At 38.4% G+C, this 21171-nt stretch overlaps 1 protein-coding gene across 1 annotated transcript in view; it reads left to right on the top strand.

Moving 5' to 3' along the window:
* The first annotated feature begins 2154 nt into the window (after window positions 1-2154).
* LOC113049852 (atrial natriuretic peptide receptor 2-like) overlaps window positions 2155-21171 on the top strand; it is a 113986-nt gene continuing 94969 nt past the window's right edge. The window contains exon 1 of the mRNA XM_026212539.1: window positions 2155-3085. Coding sequence (XP_026068324.1) covers window positions 2386-3085 — 700 coding nt within the window. The 5' untranslated portion in view covers window positions 2155-2385. The remainder of the gene's footprint in view (window positions 3086-21171) is intronic.

Raw genomic sequence — 21171 nt, 5'->3', positions numbered from 1 at the left:
TGAAAATCTAAAAAAATCCATTACCATTATATACAGTATTGTTCAAAATAATAGCAGTACAATGTGACTAACCAGAATAATCAAGGTTTTTCGTATATTTTTTTATTGCTACGTGGCAAACAAGTTACCAGTAGGTTCAGTAGATTCTCAGAAAACAAATGAGACCCAGCATTCATGATATGCACGCTCTTAAGGCTGTGCAATTGGGCAATTAGTTGAATTAGTTGAAAGGGGTGTGTTCAAAAAAATAGCAGTGTGGCATTCAATCACTGAGGTCATCAATTTTGTGAAGAAACAGGTGTGAATCAGGTGGCCCCTATTTAAGGATGAAGCCAACACTTGTTGAACATGCATTTGAAAGCTGAGGAAAATGGGTCGTTCAAGACATCGTTCAGAAGAACAGCGTACTTTGATTAAAAAGTTGATTAGAGAGGGGAAAACCTATAAAGAGGTGCAAAAAATGATAGGCTGTTCAGCTAAAATGATCTCCAATGCCTTAAAATGGAGAGCAAAACCAGAGAGACGTGGAAGAAAACGGAAGACAACCATCAAAATGGATAGAAGAATAACCAGAATGGCAAAGGCTCAGCCAATGATCACCTCCAGGATGATCAAAGACAGTCTGGAGTTACCTGTAAGTACTGTGACAGTTAGAAGACGTCTGTGTGAAGCTAATCTATTTTCAAGAATCCCCCGCAAAGTCCCTCTGTTAAAAAAAAGGCATGTGCAGAAGAGGTTACAATTTGCCAAAGAACACATCAACTGGCCTAAAGAGAAATGGAGGAACATTTTGTGGACTGATGAGAGTAAAATTGTTCTTTTTGGGTCCAAGGGCCACAGGCAGTTTGTGAGACGACCCCCAAACTCTGAATTCAAGCCACAGTACACAGTGAAGACAGTGAAGCATGGAAGTGCAAGCATCATGATATGGGCATGTTTCTCCTACTATGGTGTTGGGCCTATTTATCGCATACCAGGGATCATGGATCAGTTTGCATATGTTAAAATACTTGAAGAGGTCATGTTGCCCTATGCTGAAGAGGACATGCCCTTGAAATGGTTGTTTCAACAAGACAATGACCCAAAACACACTAGTAAACGGGCAAAGTCTTGGTTCCAAACCAACAAAATTAATGTTATGGAGTGGCCAGCCCAATCTCCAGACCTTAATCCAATTGAGAACTTGTGGGGTGATATCAAAAATGCTGTTTCTGAAGCAAAACCAAGAAATGTGAATGAATTGTGGAATGTTGTTAAAGAATCATGGAGTGGAATAACAGCTGAGAGGTGCCACAAGTTGGTTGACTCCATGCCACACAGATGTCAAGCAGTTTTAAAAAACTGTGGTCATACAACTAAATATTAGTTTAGTGATTCACAGGATTGCTAAATCCCAGAAAAAAACAAAATAGTTTTGAGTTTGTACAGTCAAAGGTAGACACTGCTATTTTTTTGAACACACCCCTTTCAACTAATTGCCCAATTGCACAGCCTTAAGAGCGTGCATATCATGAATGCTGGGTCTTGTTTGTTTTCTGACAATCTACTGAACCTACTGGTAACTTGTTTGCCACGTAGCAATAAAAAATATACTAAAAACCTTGATTATTCTGGTTAGTCACATTGTACTGCTATTATTTTGAACAATACTGTATCAAACCCCGTAAAATTCTGAAAACGTTCATTTAGGGTTATACAAATAATTCTAAAATAGGCTAACAGTTAGCTAGCTGATGTTCTGTAGCCAATAGTAGGCCTAATACATTTAAAGTTTCTGCATGAATTTATTTTGGTATTTTGACTATTCAAATTGACTTGTCCCAGTGAACAGGTGTCATCACCACCTTAACCCACCTCAGTTAAATTTTAAGCATTTTAATTGGTAAAAATGCTTTAATAATTTCCTCTGTGGCTTTTTGATGAGTCGAAAAATGTTTGTTTAGGCTAATTGGGCGATCAAAGAATACAGCTAGGGAAATTTTGAATCGTTAAACTGTCGTACAGTAATAAACCTCCTGAAATTCACCATAACTTTACTGAAGGAGAATATATTTGACCTGCAGACAGAGGGAGCCGTTAACTAAAGGATCGGTTAGCATCTGTCATGACGTGTAGGGGCAGCGAGAGAGCCGCGCGCGCGGCGAAGTTGTGCTCATCTGGCTATTCACACAGGAGCACACGCGCGCTGACTCTCACTGAGGAGTCCATCAAATAAAGCACCAGGAGACTCGGTCAAGCTATTTAGTTGGACTACAAGGGAGAAAGGCGCCACGAATGGATCGTACTGTTTATTTAACAGAGGATTTTTCTCATTTAACTTTGATTTGAGAATAATAAATCTTATTACCTGGCGCGCTTACACTAGGTTTTATTTGTCAACTTAAGATGGGATCGGGACTTAAGATGGGATGTAGTTTTTTCATTGCGCTACTTATATACATACTCGTACTGGGATGCAGAACCGAAAACGGGAATATTACCGTAGCGGTGATGCTGCCTGACAATCTGAAGTATTCGTGGGCATCGCCGCGCGTCCTCCCCGCGATCCGGATGGCGCAAGAGCAGATCCAGAAGAGCGGACTTTTAAGAGGACACACCATCAACCTCTTGAACTACAGCACAGAGGATTCCTCTGGTTCTTGCTCGGAAATCGAGGCACAGATTATCGCTGTGGACACAAAACTTTACAACAAACCAGACGCGTTCATCGGACCCGGTTGCACGTACTCGGTAGCGTCCGTCGGACGGTTCGCATCCCACTGGAAGCTCCCCCTGATAACCGCGGGAGGACCGGCGTATGGCTTTGATAAATCAGAAGAGTTTAAAACTATCGTCAGGACGGGCCCGACCACCACCAAACTCGGAGACTTTGTCAGTTATCTGCACTCCTATTTTAACTGGAGCAGTCGAGCGCTGATGATCTTCCACGACCTGAAACAAGACGATCGGCCTCATTACTTTCTCTCCGAGGGCATTTACATAATTCTGCGAGAGGAAAATATCACCGTGTTGGCTTTCCCTTACGAAGATCCGCCGACTTTCAATTATAAAGACATCATCACATTTATAAAAGACAACGGGAGAAGTAAGTTTAGATTCAGTTCTATAAAGATTTGATGATTCTGTTTAACCCACTAAAAAAAAAAAACAACAACATTAATTGCAAAAGCCTGGTTCTTTTTTACTCCATTCCGATGGTATATTTCGGCCAAGTCAAAAATACAGAGACATTTCCATCTGATTTATACTGTATTCCACTAAAATGTTCAGTCAAAAACACAATATATAAATATAGCCTACATATAGCCTACATAATGTGTCCGTTTAACTGTATTTTTACCCAAACTGACAGTTAAGAAATTACTTTCATGTAAGGTTCATTTAGTAACTAGTTACCACATTAACCAGTAACATAAACCTTTTTTATTTGAAATGGCAATATATTTTATACAGTATATCTGTAAAATTCTGAATTCTACTATAAAGCTTTATTCATATAGAAATGATCTTTAAACTTTCAGTTATAAAAGATAAAAATACACATTTAGATTCAGTTTATTTTCATTGATGCATTTTATCCATCTTATTGGTAGGCTACTATCCTATTGTACATTATACTTAAAAGAAATAGCACATATGGGTATTACCTTGGAAAATACCTTATATCAAAATACCACGATATTACTCGGTTTTGGCCACTGTTATCCTTCCCGCCCACACACACGCACACAGTTTACCTTCTTTAATCAATACAGTGTATTTGTGTTATTGCCTAAAGCATCCCTCAATGGCAACCGAATTGATATTCTTCATCCAATGTATCTAAAATCTGAAGACTACAATGAGGCAGCTTTGGTCTAGGACTGACACCACCTGTGTTCCCCCAGGCTGTATTTTTGGCCTTTTGGTGCCCTGTGTGAGTTATTTACAGCACCACCAAAACACGAGGGCCTGCACCCTATTCAATGTTAATAAAGCAATGTAGTCAATGTCTTTTGACACCTTGTACAGTTACCTGCCAAACACTTATTTTTACAGTTATTAAAATTTCTAACTGAAACTTATTGAAATGTGCAGGCACAATTCGAAAGATGCTGTTAAGCAAAAAAAAAAAAAAAAAAAAAAAGACATTAGAATAAATTAAAAACATTTTATTTATTAGTTCCTTATAAAACCACACATGAGCTGGTGTTTCAAACCAAAACTCCAATTTTCTTTTTCATGTTAATTGAGAATGATTCATGAGAGGGTTCTCTGTTGAACTTAAGGTGATACAGAGAACTCTTGAAATTAGTTATTTTCAAGAGTGTGGCTTGACTCTTTGTTTTGTTACAGTGCTTGACATTTTCAACCCTTTGAGCTGTCAAACACAGTTATTGTGGTGGAACAGCAATAATGCATGGAATGAGGAGAGCACATAATGTCACTGAAGTCTTTGTGTCTACACTCTGGATATTACTATCTTTTTTTTATTTAAGTCCCTGAAGATGCACACAGCAAAATATTTTAATGCACTTTTATTCATTTTTTAAAACATGTTTAATATTAAATAAGAAAGCACACAGCTGGCCACTTTTGGTGTGCGTCAGCACTGATTGTGTAACAATACCGAAGGATATGATGCATTAAGTCCAGATTTCTTAGATTTTGTTTATATGTGGATGTTGTAACAGGCCAAATGTTGTTTCTCTAAAATGATGATATCACAGATGAATAACTAGAGTAAATAATGTTTTATTTCACTGTATTTTGTGCTTTTAGACAACTAAAATTTTAGATGAGAGTTCTCAGAAGAAGAAGCACTCAGTAATAAAGCAATGTTGCAACATATAAACATATTTTCACATTTAGACTTTTATATATCCCTTTCACTGTTGCTTTCTCATATCTCTAGGTAAATATAGAAAAATTAAATTATTACAAATAAATACACATAAAGTTGCCTTGGTCTCATAAACTAAATTTATGCATGGTGGAAAAAATTATTTTCACCCCTCCTGGATGTCAGATGTAGCTAAATTTTTGTTTCCAGCCACAGGACAGTTGTGAATTGATATGCAGTGTTTCTTTGACTGTAGAGCTGTACCCAAAAATTATGCTTTGCCAAGTGAAAGTTGCTAAGATATTTTTACTTTAAAGTAATTAGGCCATTTTTTAAAGTTAAATCGGGTGTCATGCATTGTATTTTTGATGGGGCACCAGTGTTGTATGTGCCTAGTTTCTGTGATGACAAATATTTGTTAAAGGAAAATGCCACCGTTTTTCCATATTCCACTAAGTTCTTCCCTCAGTTTAGACGAGTTGATACGTACTTCTCCCATCTCAGAGTGTGCATCAATCGCTGGAGCGCACGGCGCCACTATGCTAGCGTTTAGCTTAGCACCATTCATTCCTTTGGATCCAAACGGGGATGAGTTTAGAAGCCACCAAACATTTCCATGTTTTCCCTGATGGAAGGGGGAGGGGGAGGGGGAGTTTTCAGGAGTGATGATATTATTGCGCCGAGGGCGAAGTTCTGAAGTGAAGTGCTCTTCCACCATACATTACAGTCATAATTTTTATCTGCTTAGAAAATTGGCACATATTATTTTGCATCACCATACTTACTCATGTAACTACTCATGTAACTGTCTTTAAATAGAGAAAAATTTGAAGTGTTTGGTAGCTTCTAAATTAATCACTGTTTGGATCCTAAAGAATGAATGGTGCTAAGCTAAACGCTAGCATAGTGGCACTAAGCGCTACAATGATTGAGTGCACGCACTCAAACGGGAGAGGTACGTATGAATTTGTCTAAGATGAGGGAAGAACATTGGAATATGGAAAAAAGGGTGGCATCTTCCTTTTAAATAAAACTTGAAATACGGACATATTTAGGATACAACCCAGACACTGACATAAGCACAAAATATTTCATATTGATAAGTGTATTATCTCCGCAGTGCTGCTTTTTTGATTTCAGTGACACATAAAATCAGTTGAAGATTTTGTCTGGTTTGAAGCTGAAAACAGCTGCAGCTGGCTGGCAAGATGCAGTCCATTCAGTATCAGAGCACATTTATTGGTTAGATGGTGCCACTGTTTCCCATTTTGTATTTCAGGTGCTTTAAATATGAGTCTGTGACCTCAGACTACTCATGAATTTGCAGCTTAGTTGTTTTAAAATGTCTGAATGATTCATGATTTGGAATTCCTCATAGTTTACGAAAAAGGTCTGCACAATATAAAAGGCTGAAGACTTTATATTTAGTCATTATAATGTTGCAAATACAATCATAAGAAGAATTTTTTCATGTTCTACGCTAATTTATGTTTTTATCAAAAGTGTATTTATGTGAGTTTGGGAGTATTCATCCCTTAGGCCATGTCCACATGTACATGGGTATTTTTATAAAGTTTTTCCTTCTTCCGTTTAAAAAAAAAAAAATCTCTGTCCATATGAAAATGCAGAAGCATACTATGAAGCACTACGATTTTTTTCAAGCGCACGCCAAACCAACAGGTGGCAATATAATCTCAACTGTAAAGCCATGTTGGCCAATCAGAAGCCTGTTTCCAGTAGGCAGAGATAACAGCGCCTGCTCTGACGTCACAAGTCAAAATCCCAGATTTTGCTGTCTACACGCAACCTGAGTTTTTGAAAATCTTCACCCTGACAGAAGTTTTCAAAAATGTTCAGTTTCAGTGACCCGGTGCTGCGTTTGCATGTTGACAAATGCACAAACTACGTAGAAAAAGCTTGTGGTTTTAAAAAATACCCGCATTCATGTGGACAGGGCCTTAGTCTAAATAAGTCAGATCAATGACTTTAGTAGCTGAATCCACACTGTCATGGCAACACAAATCCATGTCTCCTAGTGTCTCCTTTGAACACACAAGCTAAAGGAAAGCCCCACACTACTTGAAGATTTAAACAAAGATGTATTTGTCATTTATAGCCATGACTTTGGCAGTGGTCGATAAAGAATACTTAGAATATTGTCCCTCAACATAAATAGATAAAAAATGAAAGAAGGTTGTATTACAGTGATGTACAGTTTTATACTATGCCCCCAGATTACTGCCCTTATCATAACCTCAGTCTGTCATGTTTGGTTTATTAGTGCTGTAGCCTATGTTTACTAAAGTAAGTACAGTATTGTTCAAAATAATAGCAGTACAATGTGACTAACCAGAATAATCAAGGTTTTTCGTATATTTTTTTATTGCTACGTGGCAAACAAGTTACCAGTAGGTTCAGTAGATTCTCAGAAAACAAATGAGACCCAGCATTCATGATATGCACGCTCTTAAGGCTGTGCAATTGGGCAATTAGTTGAATTAGTTGAAAGGGGTGTGTTCAAAAAAATAGCAGTGTGGCATTCAATCACTGAGGTCATCAATTTTGTGAAGAAACAGGTGTGAATCAGATTTAACTTCAGTAATGTTCAGGTAATGGATCCAATATGAAATAAGCTTTTTTCTAGAATAAATTTAAATTCCAGAATACAAGCTGTGTCAGAGAATGTAGTGGATGTATTTGTGACAGATAAAACACCTGCTAATACGCACATGCAGTTAGAAACCTGACTTTTTCCTAATCCTATTCTGCCCTCCTTGACCCCATTTCTCACCAATCTCAAAAATAAAAGGTTAACTGGTCATTAAAAAAATAAATAAATGATATAGAAAGTAAAAAAAAAATTAAGACTGGTGGTCTAAAAGCATATAAAGCTTAAAGGGTTAGTTCACCCAAACATGAAAATTAGGCTGCGTTTTACTCACCCCCAAAGCATTGTATATGACTTTCTTCTTTCAGATGAATCCAGTCTGAGTTATATAAAAAATGATCTTTGATCTTTCAAGCTCTGTCATTGCAGTCAACGGGTGCTGCCTTGCTGCAGTCCAAAAGAAGTGAAATAAAAAGCAGCCCTCCATAAAAAAGTGTATCACACGGCTCCAGGATTGAACAAAGGCCTCCCTGTAGCAACTCAAAGCATTTTTGTAAGAAAAATATACATATTCTAAACGTAATAATCATTTTAATCTAGCTTGCGCCAACAGCTTTACACAGAACCAGTTCTTTTTACAACAGTTAACGCAAGCTAGACTCAAATGGTTACAAAAAACACGTCGATTCAATACAGGAGGCCTATGTTCACCCCCCAGCGCCATGTGAGACACTTTTTTTTTTTAATGGAAGGGCACTTTTTATTCCACGTCTTTTGGACTAAAGCAATGCAACACCCACTGACTGCAATGATAGAGCTTGAAAGATCAAAGACAATTTTTAATATAACTCTGACTGGATTCGTCTGAAAGAAGAAAGTCATATGTGACCCTGGACCCTGCACTCTTGGGGGTGAGTAAAACACAGTCTAATTTTTTTTTTTTTGGTGTACTAACCCTTTATGCATACAAACATTCATTAATTACATTGACATAACTATGTAATTATTAATAAGAACCCCCCAAAACCAACAATAAACACAGCAGACATTTACAAAATTGGATATTGAGTATTTTTGGTTTTTAAAATATTGGTCTTATATAGACTTTATATTTATAGATTCATAATCCATTTCAGATGTGTATAACCTTCAATGAGGATGATCATTTATTATTTTAATAATACAGCAATTCACAGTCTAATCCAGTTTGAACTGCTGACAATCTTAAAGTGTTTTCTGAAAAGTCATGTGAAATAATTTGCAACAGCATCTCAAAATAAGAGTGCTTTACATTCAAAGACATCAGAATGTGTTTCTCCCACTATTCCTCAACAAGTTTAGTTGCTTTGACCCTGAGGTCAGATTAATTCATGTTTTTGGATGTTGTTGTCTGTGCTTGTTCAGTTTGTGAACTCACATTCCATGCATTGATGAGATAATGATCCACCCTAGGCTGTGAAGTGTCATCACAAAACCTTTCTCCTTCCCTTTTTGTTTTTATACCTCTTTGTTGGATAGACACATAGCAATGAGACAGGAAGTGATGAGGAAATGGGATCAGAAAATGTTGTAAGCTGGATTCAAACTCGTATAACCCACATGAGCACCACAAGTCATTTTGTCAGAGCACATGCACCTTAGCGCTGGGCAATATGTAAAAAATATATTATCGATAATCAGCTTTATATTGTGATATTTGATAATATCATCTAGCCAAGCCCCACCTCCACTAGGCCACGCACACGCCAAGACAACATTGCCAACATGCACCATAAAAACACACCATGTTCCCCCCGCAAACCGCATGTCAGTTAAATATTGTTAATATATATGTTTTACACTACGTAGGTGAGCCAATGGATATCACACAAGCAACGTACAAAGTTATGCAGGTGAATGTCTTAAACTTAGAAAATGCAAGTAAAATCTTCTGGCATCTGACACTGCAGACGACGAGAGACAAATCTACTTCATGCTGATAACAATATTTTTATATAAACTATATGAATTATGTTTTAATTTACTCCCTTAATATTTCTAATGTGGTCCGAACATAATGAAAAAAAAAGAGAAGGAATGCATTTCATATTAAACAGGTTGTTTGTGAAAGTTGGAGCTCTTAAAGGCTTAGTGAAGGCCAAAAATTAAAATTAGAAAATAATTTACTTGCAGGGCTCCAGACTAACATTTGAGAGCAGTGGCACTAGGGGTGTGCACGGATAGTCGAACATTCGAATATTCGTTCTGCTCTAATGATTCGATAAATAAAAATGATATTCGAATTTCAAAAAAAAAAAAAAAACACAGTTCACAAAACCTAATTTCGTCACTTTCTGTGATTCTCCATGGCATATTTGAAGATATGAAGAAAAAATAATAAATGAATGAATAAGGGGCCTTCATCTTGGCTGAGCTTTCAACGTTGTTACGGGAAAGGAAGAAGCTGAATGTTTAGTTCTTGTCACATGACCCGCGGTGCGCTTGCGGCATTCAGAAAAGTTGAGATGTTTTTAACTCGATGCGGTGCGGTATGCGCGCTCATAATGAAAGCGACGCAGTCGCCATCTTGGCAGCGCGTAACCGCGCGACTCTCCCGGATAATCGAAAATGGGCAAAAAGGCGGGAGCTGATTGCTGAAGCCACGCCCACCTAGCGCGATGGCATTGTCACTCAAGTGGCCACGCCCTTAATTATGCAGAACTTTAAGCCTTAATATAATTTAAACGGATGAGTTTTAAAAAAAAATCACCCCCCTCACAGTTGTCATGAAGGGCAAAATTAGCAATATAGACCAAAATAATTTTTTAAACCAGGCTGTAAACATGTTTTTTTCTGCTGTAAAGTTGGGCATTTTAACATGGGGAGTCTATGGGACTGACTCCCTTTTGCAGCCAGCCTCAAGCGGCCAGTTGACGAATTGCAGTTTTAGTCACTTCCTTATTGGCTTCACGAGAGAGAGCGTGAGGTTGCCGCGCGGTGGGAACAGTTCTTGCTGGAGCCATCCACCAGATGAGGATCCCATTCAGTGGTGAAACGAAAACACGCGCTTCACAAAACTTATTCGCTTAGCACACCGTTATTTGTGAGTCTGTGTCGTCAGAGTGCGTTTTCTCCGCGGCCGGCCTTATTGTTAACAGACTAAGGAGCCGACTTTCCCCCGATCATGTTTACATGCCCGTATTTACAAGAACATGTAAAACAATAGAAAAAAAAAGCAAAACAGATTTGCTGACAGTTTAAAAGTTACAAAGTTAAGTGTAGGCTATGTTCTAAAATAGCCTAATTGCTGCTGGCTGCTTTACGTTTTTTCTTTGTTCACTTTTTTTTCTTTGTCCACTTTTTTTTGCTTTTAATCTGTACTTTCGTTTGTTTGCACGCATTGTTAAATGTTTTCAGCTACAAAACACGATGTGTAATGTTCAAGCTTATTGTGTTCAAGCTTGTTCAAAATGACGGAAACAATAAATGTTGCTGAAAAATAACGTCTGTCTCATTAAACTTAATTTAAATAAACAAATATTCAAATATTCGTTTTTTTGTGAGCTCAAATAGTCGAATGTGATATTTGCGGAAAACGCCCATCCCTAAGTGGCACCAGCGTCACTAAGTTCTACAGAAGGTGGCGCCAGGAGCAGATTTAGCGCTGGGGGATGATAAATAATAATGGTATACAAAATAAAGATCATTTAGGTCATTTAATCATAAATTGTATTTATGAGTGCAGTTACTAATAATATTTCATGTTCATTTCTTGTTTATTTTTCTTTTGTTTATTGTTTGATACAGATTTGCCAGTAAAGCACTAAGCTTGAGTTAAGATGCATACACAATTTACTTTTATTAATACAGAATATATATATATATACAGAAAATATATATCTTACAAGCTTATTAAATATACCATTATTTTTCTATCATATAGAACTGACCAACTTCAGTGATTACTGTATATGTAATTTAGTAGCAAATTTAACAAATTGTGACTTTTCTTACTTAAAGTGTGAAATTCTGACAAAATCTGTTTTCTTGATGATTTGATATTTTATAGTAGTGATTTTGTAATTTCTAAATATAAAGAAAAGGTAGACATGAATAATTAATAAGCCAATAAGTGCTCCTCTGCTGCTGTCTACTGGTTATAATTGTGATTTTATGTACTTTTTTATTTTATATAAGTGTTTGTTTACCACAAAGTAGGCTATATTTTGGTCATCCCATTAAAAATAACATTCAAACTGGACCATCTTAGAGCTATAAAGTGCTGGAAACAGTTGTGTGAAATGCTTGAAAGTCTTTGAAAATTGCTTGAACGGGCAACGCGGTGGTCGCACCAGTGCAACCACTCACAAAAATTAGTGGCACGGGCGGAAAAAAGCATTTTTATAAGAAAAATATCCATATTCAAAACACAATAACCACTTTAATCTAGCTTGTGCTCACTGTTGTAAAACGGAAGCAGTTCCTGGGGAATGATGTACGATGACAGCATTGCCTCTTGGCTTATATCGAAATCCCCTGATTCTTCTTTACAAATCCTCGTTTTGTACTTGTAATTAGTGACTTGTAATTAGTGACCATTGTTTTGTTTTGAACTCTCCCCTGTGTTTCTGTGTGCATCACTTCTTAGTGGCACATTCGCAAATCTGACCTCATATGAGATTCCATCGGAACTGCTTTGTTTACAACTGTGAGTGCAAGCTATAGTTAATTTATTATGACATTTTGAATATGGATATTTTTTCTTAGAAAAACGCATCAATTCGCTACAGGAGGCCTTTTTTTCACCCCCCGGAGGAGTGTGAGACACTTTTTTTTAAAAGGATGCGTAATTTATGGCTTCATTTTCATTTTTGGCTAACTGTGCCTTTAATTTTCATTGATAACTGCAGTGTTAATAATTTTAATTATAGTGAGTGTAAGTGAGTGAGTGAGTGAAGTAACATACAGCCAAGTATACTGACCTATACTCAGAATTCGTGCTCTGCATTTAACCCATCCAAAGTACACACACCCCCTATAATTAATTGTATAATAAACCTGTTTTGAAATACATTTTTAAAAAAAACATTTTTAACGAGGAGTAGGCTAAAAGCCTAATCTTTTATTATGCTCACAGTGCGTGAATTATGAGGAGATGCACTATAAAGTTCACGGGACCTGCGCAAAAATCTCTCTATAAATTCCATTCCAGGGAAGACTGTGTGTTAGTGCTGCAACGGCGTGTCGACGTCATCGATTACGTCGACTACAAAAATACATCGACGTACGTGAAATGCGTCGACGCGTCACAGTTTTACATTGCGCATAATGGCGGCTTCTGCTCCTGGGAATGGAGAAAGTTGCATTCTATCACAAAAACAGAGACCACTGTTATCAAAAGTATGGGAATACTTTAAACAGAGGCCAAATAAAATGGTCCTTTGTTCCATTTGCAAAACCAATATGGTGCACAACAAATAAAGTAAGTCTGTGATGGTGCGTGTTTCAAACATGCGTTAAAAGACGGCGCGCAGTGAGACAACACTCACAAACCACCGAGCTACCGATGCACAACGAACTAGCTCCAGATCTCTGGATTCAAGACAGGACTCTCGGCAGCATATCGTGCAGCTATTTAATCAAGGAAATGTGATTGTGTTAACTTGTAACCTGTGTTTACCTATTATGAAAATAAACCATAGCAGTACCCTGACTACATTTTATGGTTTGTGATGCTAAAGAACATTTCATGACGTCTCAGACAACTGTAAATTTGTGGCTACTGTGGTTTTATTATAAACGCTATCGTTAACTCATATTTGCCATAGTAAAATAATTTTCTTTGCCTCTTTATTTTTGTATACTGTAAACTTGGAAGTATTTTTGGGAAAAAAATGAATAAATGTTGAAATGTTATATTAGAAGTTGTACTTATTGTAGCCGCACTGGGTTGTACATAATAATTAACTCAAATGATATATAGGGAATTTGTATAATTAATCAGGAATATGATTAATATATCTCATATGACAGTTACACTAAATTTTATTGATTATGAAAAATAGCTCAATTGCATTCATCAATAACTCATTACAGGGCACTGTAATTTACTCATTAATATGTCAATATTCCATTCTTCATATCAATTATTGTGATATCTCTTACTGTAAATTACTGCAAATCAAACAGTGGTTTGTCCAGCAAACGGCCGTAAGATTAACTTATAAATTTTCAATAAAGTTATCACATCTTATAATTCAAGGATAAATATTCTCTGGCCATGAAAACATTATCCTATCATTATGATAAATTTAGTTTCTAAAAGTAAAGCTTGTATCTAGATCAGGCAATCATGGATTATATATGGGTTTTTAATAATTGAACTAATAATACATCAAACTACAAATCACTCAGAGTAAATACGCAAACTTTTTGTTAACAGCGTGCGTGTGCTGGACCCTGGCGTGAGCGGGGTCTCTTTGTTCGTGGTTCAGGTCTTCCGGGGGTTGCTGCGGAATCGCGCGATATTTGAAAGGTTTAACAAGGCAGTGTTTCAGGATTCGTCTTCCTCGTGTGGAGAGGCGAATAGGCGAATAAACTTAGTAAAGAAAAGAAACAAAACAATGGAAACAAAAGCTTCCGAAGGAGCCATGAGAATGGCTGTCCTCTCAGCCCCTGTGCTGAGGGGGACGGCGATAAGAGCAGCGGGGAGAGATAAGAGGGACGAGCGGGAGCGACAAGGATCGAAGCAGGAGAGCAGCGCGTAAGAGAAGGTGGACCTTCCTGGGTTGCCTCTTATGGCTTAAAAAGGTTCACGCATCTGTTCGCGTGAACAACCAATGAACGTCCGCGATCTGAAGCGGGAAAAAGTTCCTTTGTCTCTGTGGAAACACCCACCCTAATAACTTAAGGCTTGTCAGATCTCAGCAGTGATATTCTAGCAAGTTCGTAATTCAAGATTAATAAATTTTTACAGACCTTTTATACAGGTGGATAGTTGGGTCACAACATGACAATTCCAAAAACACCAAACAGTACATATATAACTGATAGAAACACGAAGTTACATTCAAATGCAGAATTACACACATTTAACGTTTGATTAGCACACGATAAAAACTGCAGATTCTCCAATTTATCTGGGGAATCTCTAATGCACCAAAGCAATACTTAATACATTGAGACCACATTGAAAAAGTAATAGTTTAGGATACATTGAGAAAAAGGTACCGGTGAACGGGCTCTTTCCTGTCCTGTTGCCCAGTGGGGTCATAAAGTTTTATGAGCTGGTCAGGGGTAGGGTTACAGACTCATGATTCTTATTTGAGAACATTAAAATTAGGATAAACATTTCCAAAGTATAAGCTAGCAACTTATACTCTTCACATAACAAGGATTAACCATTTTATACAACGCACAAACATATTCGAAATACATATTATTAAGGACTTTATTATTAAGAAAAGTTGGTGTGTGTGTGTCGAGGAATGTGGGGGGTTTCGTTTCTCCTTTGAGGCTCGCACGGGTATTGTAAATAATTTAAGTCCAGCCAGGCTGGCGCCAGGCCAGGCATTTAGTGTAAAAAGGTTTCATTTGTATGCCTGAATTTAACCCATGAATCGATGACCTGCATATCCGTTACATTATATATATATTTTTAATTTATACAAAGGATTAATTAGCTAATAAAAAAAAAGAACATTAGATTAATAATTTATTTTAATAAAAATAATAGTTAGATTAGTCGACTAATCGAAAATATAATCGTTAGATTAGTCGACAGAAAAAATAATCGTTAGTTGCAGCTCTACTTTGCATACATGCTTCTCCACCTCAACTCCTCCCCAAAATCAGCACATACGGAGCTTACAATACCTAGTTTTACTATGCATAACCTCATCTGCATATCATTTCCATGCAAATTCCCATTTACGTGACACCATGTTTAACACAGAGACATTAAGGAAATATGAGATATGGACTAGCGGTGGGCGATATCTCGATATTTAAAATATATTGAGATATAACACGATAGGGATTTTGACATATCGTATATATCGATATATTGTTTATATTTAACTGATTCTGCAACTTTGCTTGTTTGCATTCTCTGTGCTGTGCTCGCCCCCGCTTAATCGCCCCCCGCCTCCTTGATTTGGTTCCCCCTCCCCTCACGTGTTGTCTCATTAAACATGGCGGCGTCCACAACCAGCCAGGAGGCTACAGAACTAGTCTCAAAAAAAGGACAACTGGCTCCATTATATGGATATACTTCGGTTTTAAGGCGTCGGACTAACAGCAGGCTATGCAGAAAATGCGGACGGAATCGCGGAATCCAGTCATTAAAACGGAATTTACAGTTTAACGTGGAATGTCACAGAATTTGTCAAATTTTTAATGAATCAAAAGTAATGTTAGGTCATTGCACTCACATCAAATCACGATATGGACTAATATCAGTAAATATTAAGCCAGAAAAGTATTTAAATATGAATCCTGCATGTTTTGCGTGACTGTGTAAATGAATGGAGCAAAAGAACGTCTTTGTTCATTACACACACGGAAGCGTGCGTTTGAAGTCACGGCTTCTGGGAGCAGGGCAATCTGTCACACCCCAGGACTGGTTTCATTCCCCATGTGCTCTGTGTGACCTAGTTTTGTCTCCCCTTGATTGTCAGAATCAGAATGAGCTTTATTGCCAGGTATGTTTACACAAACGAGGAATTTGTTTTCGTGACAGAAGCTTCCGCAGTGCAACAAAATGACAGCGACAGAAAAAAAACACAGATAATAAAATATTAATAAATAAAACAAGTAAGTAAGGAATAAGAATATACAAATTGACAATTGTATGTGCAGGTATATTACAAAATAAGTTTTGTATATTCAGGTATATTATGTGCAAATTTAAAGTGTAGACTAAGTATGTGTGTTAGATAAATAAGTGTATGAATGTGTAAATAGTGTTGTGTCTTCCACAGTTATTGTCAAATTTTCATGAGATGGATTGCCTGGGGGAAGAAACTGTTCCTGTGTCTGGCCATTCTGATGCTCAGAGCTCTGTAGCGTCGACCAGACAACAACAGTTCAGAGAGAGAGTGTGCTGGATGTGAGCTGTCCAGAGTGATTTTACTAGCCCTTTTGCTCACTCTGGATGAGTATAGTTCTTGGAGAGAAGGGAGGGTTGTACCAATGATTTGCTCAGCATTCCGGACAACCTTCTGTAGTCTTCCGAGGGCAGATCTGGTAGGTGAGCTGAACCAGACAGTTACTGAAGTGCAGAGGATGGATTCAATGATGGCGTAGTAGAACTGTTTCAGCAGCTCCTGTGGCAGGTTGAATTTCCTCAGCTGGCAAAGGAAGTACAACCTCTGATGGAGCTTTTCATAGGAGTCAATGTGAGTGTCCCACTTTAGGTCCTGAGAGATGGTTGTATCCAGGAACCTGAATGACTCCACTGCAGTCACAGTGCTGTCCATGATGGTGAGTGGGGGGAGAGCAGTGGGGCTGAATTCCACGATCATCTCCACTGTTTTGAGTGTGTTGAGCTCCAGGTTTTTGAGATTGCACCAGACAGTCAGCTCTTTAACCTCCATCCTGGATGAGGAGTGCAGTCGTTGGTGTACAGGGGGAAGAGCAGTGTGGGAGAGAACGCAGCCCTGAGGAGCTCCAGTGCTGATTGTACAGGTGCTGGATGTGTATTTTCCCATCCTCACTAACTGCTGCCTGTCTGTCAGGAAGCTGTTGATCCACTGACAGACGAAGGTGGGCACAGAGAGCTGAGTTTGTTTGGGCAGAAGGAGGGTTGGAATGATAGTGTTAAAGGCTGAACTGAAGTCCACAAACAGGATCCTCACATAAGTCTCTGGTCTGTCTAGATACTGCAGAACATAATGCAGTCCAGTGATGACTGCATTGTCTACAGACCAGTTTGCTCTGTAGGCAAACTAAAGAGGATCCATTAAAGGTCCAGTAATGTCCTACAGGTTGGCCAACATCAGTTTTTCAAATGACTTCATGACCACAGATGTAAGAGCTCATCCAGATCGGTGGCAGCAACTTCAAAAGCACTCCAGTCAGTGATGTCAAAACAAGCTTGTAATACTGCTCTGCTTCATTAGTCCATCTTTTTATGGTCCTTAATACAGGTCTAGCTGATTTCAGTTTCTGCCTGTAGGCCGGTATTAAGATGAACCAAACAGTGATCAGAGCTGCCCGTGGGACAGAGTGATATGCATTCTTTATTGTGGTCTAACAGGGATCCAATATATTACTGTCTCTGGTGGGACATGTGGTGTGCTGTCTGTATTTTGGGAGTTCACGGGAGAGATTTAAACAGAGTCCGTGTGTTGTTGTTCTGTCTCTGTGATCTGATCAGCGAGTTTCTGAGTTGAGCTCACGTGCATTTGCAGAGAAATGAAAACACTCACAAGAATGACCGAGTGAAACTCCCACGATGAACAGAATAGTTAGCAGTTAATGAAGAGCAATTCTAGATCTGAACAGCACATCTTCTTCATCTATACACCACCTTTCGTTGATGTGAAAGTATGTCCCACCGCCGCGTGATTCCCCTGTTGATTCTGCGCTGCGGTCCGCTCTGAACAGATGAAAGCCCATCAGATGGAGCGTGCTGTCTGGAATGGCCTCGTTTAGCCAAGTTTCCATGAAACACATAGCAGCAGAGTGTGAGAATTCCTTATTTGCCTGGTAAAACAGAAGGAATTCGTCCGTTTTGTTGGGTAGAGATGGATGGATGCTAGGCAATGGCATTCGGAATCCGCGCTTTTCAGCTACTATGCCGCCAACTACTATGTCCAGCAAAACATCAGAATAGCAATTAGTCTCAGAAGTGAGATGTATTTTCTTGCAGTTGAATCCTATAAAACCACATTAAATGCACATACAGAAATCAAGAAACAAAATAAAAGTTGAATTTTATAACAATTAATTTTATTCTTGACCTTCCGCGTTTGATTTCCAAACTGGAATAGCTTTTTGATTCCAAACACTCTTACTATAAAAAATTACATTCTTGCATGCAAAAAGACCTGTATGGTAACTAGGGGACTATGTAAAATATTTTGTCAGCTTACTAGGTTTATCATTTGTCTTTTTATTTTTTGATAATGTCGATAATTGTCTGTTACCTGACTGTTGACATCGACATCATGATACTTATGAGATGTCGTCAATAAATGATAATATGTCATATCACCCGTAGGGCTGGGTATCAACTCAGATGTCCTGATTCAATTTGATTTCAATTAGCAAGCTCTCGTTTCGTTTCGATTCAACTCGTTTCAATTTTTTTTATTACATTCAGTGAATTCACCTAAAGGATTATTAGGAACACCATACTAATACTGTGTTTTACCCACTTTCGCCTTCAGAACTGCCTTAATTCTACGTGGCATTGATTTAACAAGGTGCTGAAAGTCTTCTTCAGAAATGTGGGCCAATATTATTAGGATAGCATCTTGCAGTTGATGGAGATTTGTAGGATGCACATCCAGGGCACGAAGCTCTCATTCCACCACATGCCAGAGATGCTCTATTGGGTTGAGACTGGTGACTGTGTGGGCCATTTTAGTACAGTGAACTCATTGTCATGTTCAAGAAACCAATTGAAATGATTTGAGCTTTGTAAAATGGTGCATTATCCTGCTGGAAGTAGCCATCAAAGGATAGGTACATGGTGGTCATAAAGGGATGGACATGGTCAGAAACAATGCTCAGGTAGGCCGTGGCATTTAAACGATGCCCAATTGGCACTAAGGGGCCTAAAGTGTGCCAAGAAAACATCCCCCACACCATTACACCACCACCACCAGCCTGCAAAGTGGTAACAAGGCATGATGGATCCATGTTCTCATTCTGTTTACGCCAAATTCTGACCATCTGAATGTCTCAACAGAAATCGAGACTCATCAGACCAGGCAACATTTTTCCAGTCTTCAGCTGTCCAATTTTGGTGAGCTCGTGCAAATTGTAGCCACTTTTTCCTATTTGTAGGGGAGATGTGTGGTACCCGGTGGGGTCTTCTGCTGTTGTAGCCCATCCGCCTCAAGGTTGTGCGTGTTGTGGCTTCACAAATGCTTTGCTGCATACCTCGGTTGTAACGAGTGGTTATTTCAGTCAAAGCTGCTCTTCTATCAGCTTAAATCAGTCGGCCCGTTCTCCTCTGAACCTCTAGCATCAACAAGGCATTTAAGCCCACAGGACTGCCGCATACTGGATGTTTTTCCCTTTTCACACCATTCTTTGTAAACCCTAGAAATGGTTGTGCATGAAAATCCCCGTAACTGAGCAGATTGTGAAATACTTAGACCGGCCTGTCTGGCACCAACAACCATGCCAGGCTCAAAATTGCTTAAATCAACTTTATTTCCCACTCTGACATTCGGTTTGGAGTTCAGGAGATTGTTTTGACCAGGATCACACCCCTAAATGCATTGAAGCAACTGCCATGTGATTGGTTGATTAGATAATTGCACTAATGAGAAATTGAACAGGTGTTCCTAATAATCCTTTAGGTAGGTGTAGTTTCAAAACAAATGCTATTAATATTTTTTAAAAATTAACAGTAAACATCAGTTTACAAATGGCAAATTAGTAAAAAGATATTAAGGAGGACTATAGGAGGACTTTGTTCACCCCCCAGAGCTGTGTGAGACACTTTTTAGTAAGGATAGGTGCTTTTTATCTTTTACTGATGCACTGCAGCACCCACTAACACCCACCATTAAACATCTTGAAAGATCAAAGACAATTTTTTATATAATTCCGACTGGATTCGTCTAAAATAAGAAATTCATATACACCAAGTGTAAGGGAAACAGGTCAATTTAGCTCAAAGGGAATCATTTAAGATTTTAAAGGGAATTTGAACAGAATCACTGTTTCACGGCTGTTCACGGAGACGCGCCTGCGGTTCAGTGAACGAGCCGTTTAACATCAAATCTGCGCTGGATACTAATATCCAAACTATAGTGAAAACACTATCAATTAGCACAGTAACAAGATCGGCAGTTTAAGACATTAACTTGTAAGCACAAAACACAAGATACTTCTCTTTTCAATATGAATAAGGCTTTATTAGATAAATCTAAGACATATAAACTAATCTTACACATAAACGCACGCACACACACATTCACACAAGTTGCAGGAAGGTCGAAAGTTAGGGAAAGATGAGTTTAAGAGAATGGAAATATGGAATCCCAAGTTAACAGCAATACGTTAAATTGCATAAACATGAACAACCATCAATCACGTAATTAGCGCTCGCATTGTATATTAGATACACCAGTTATATTAGATACACCAGTAAAGGTCACAGTCTGGAGGTAAAGTTACTTGCATCTCCTGTGAAGAAGGAGCCTCGGTGAAAGGGCTATCCCAAGGTCGTTGATTGGCTGGAAGTTCAGTCTCTGAAGTGACGTCTTGGGAAGCCCGTGGTTGTTGGGCGTTGGCTGAAAGTGCAGTCGTGTTCGCTGGTTGAAGTTGAATGGATGTTACAAAACTTAACTCAGAACACGAAACTGAAAAGAAAAGAAATAAAGTTTGACGAGACTAGGTTGTGTTCCTTCTCATAGTAGCAGCAGGCAGGCACGCTGGAGCCGCGCTCAAAGAACAATGATGACTAACCGCATGGCTAGATGCTACAAGCTAAAGCTATGTAGCAATGCTACAAGCTGAAAGCTAAGAGCAGGCATGACTAATAGCATGACTGATAGCACGAGCAAGGCTGGAACTAAAA

The sequence above is a fragment of the Carassius auratus genome, chromosome 30 (assembly GCF_003368295.1).
Source record: "Carassius auratus strain Wakin chromosome 30, ASM336829v1, whole genome shotgun sequence".
NCBI classification, from domain to species: domain Eukaryota; kingdom Metazoa; phylum Chordata; class Actinopteri; order Cypriniformes; family Cyprinidae; genus Carassius; species Carassius auratus.
Note: the sequence above shows the minus strand (reverse complement) of the source record. Positions and strands in the feature narration are given on the sequence as shown.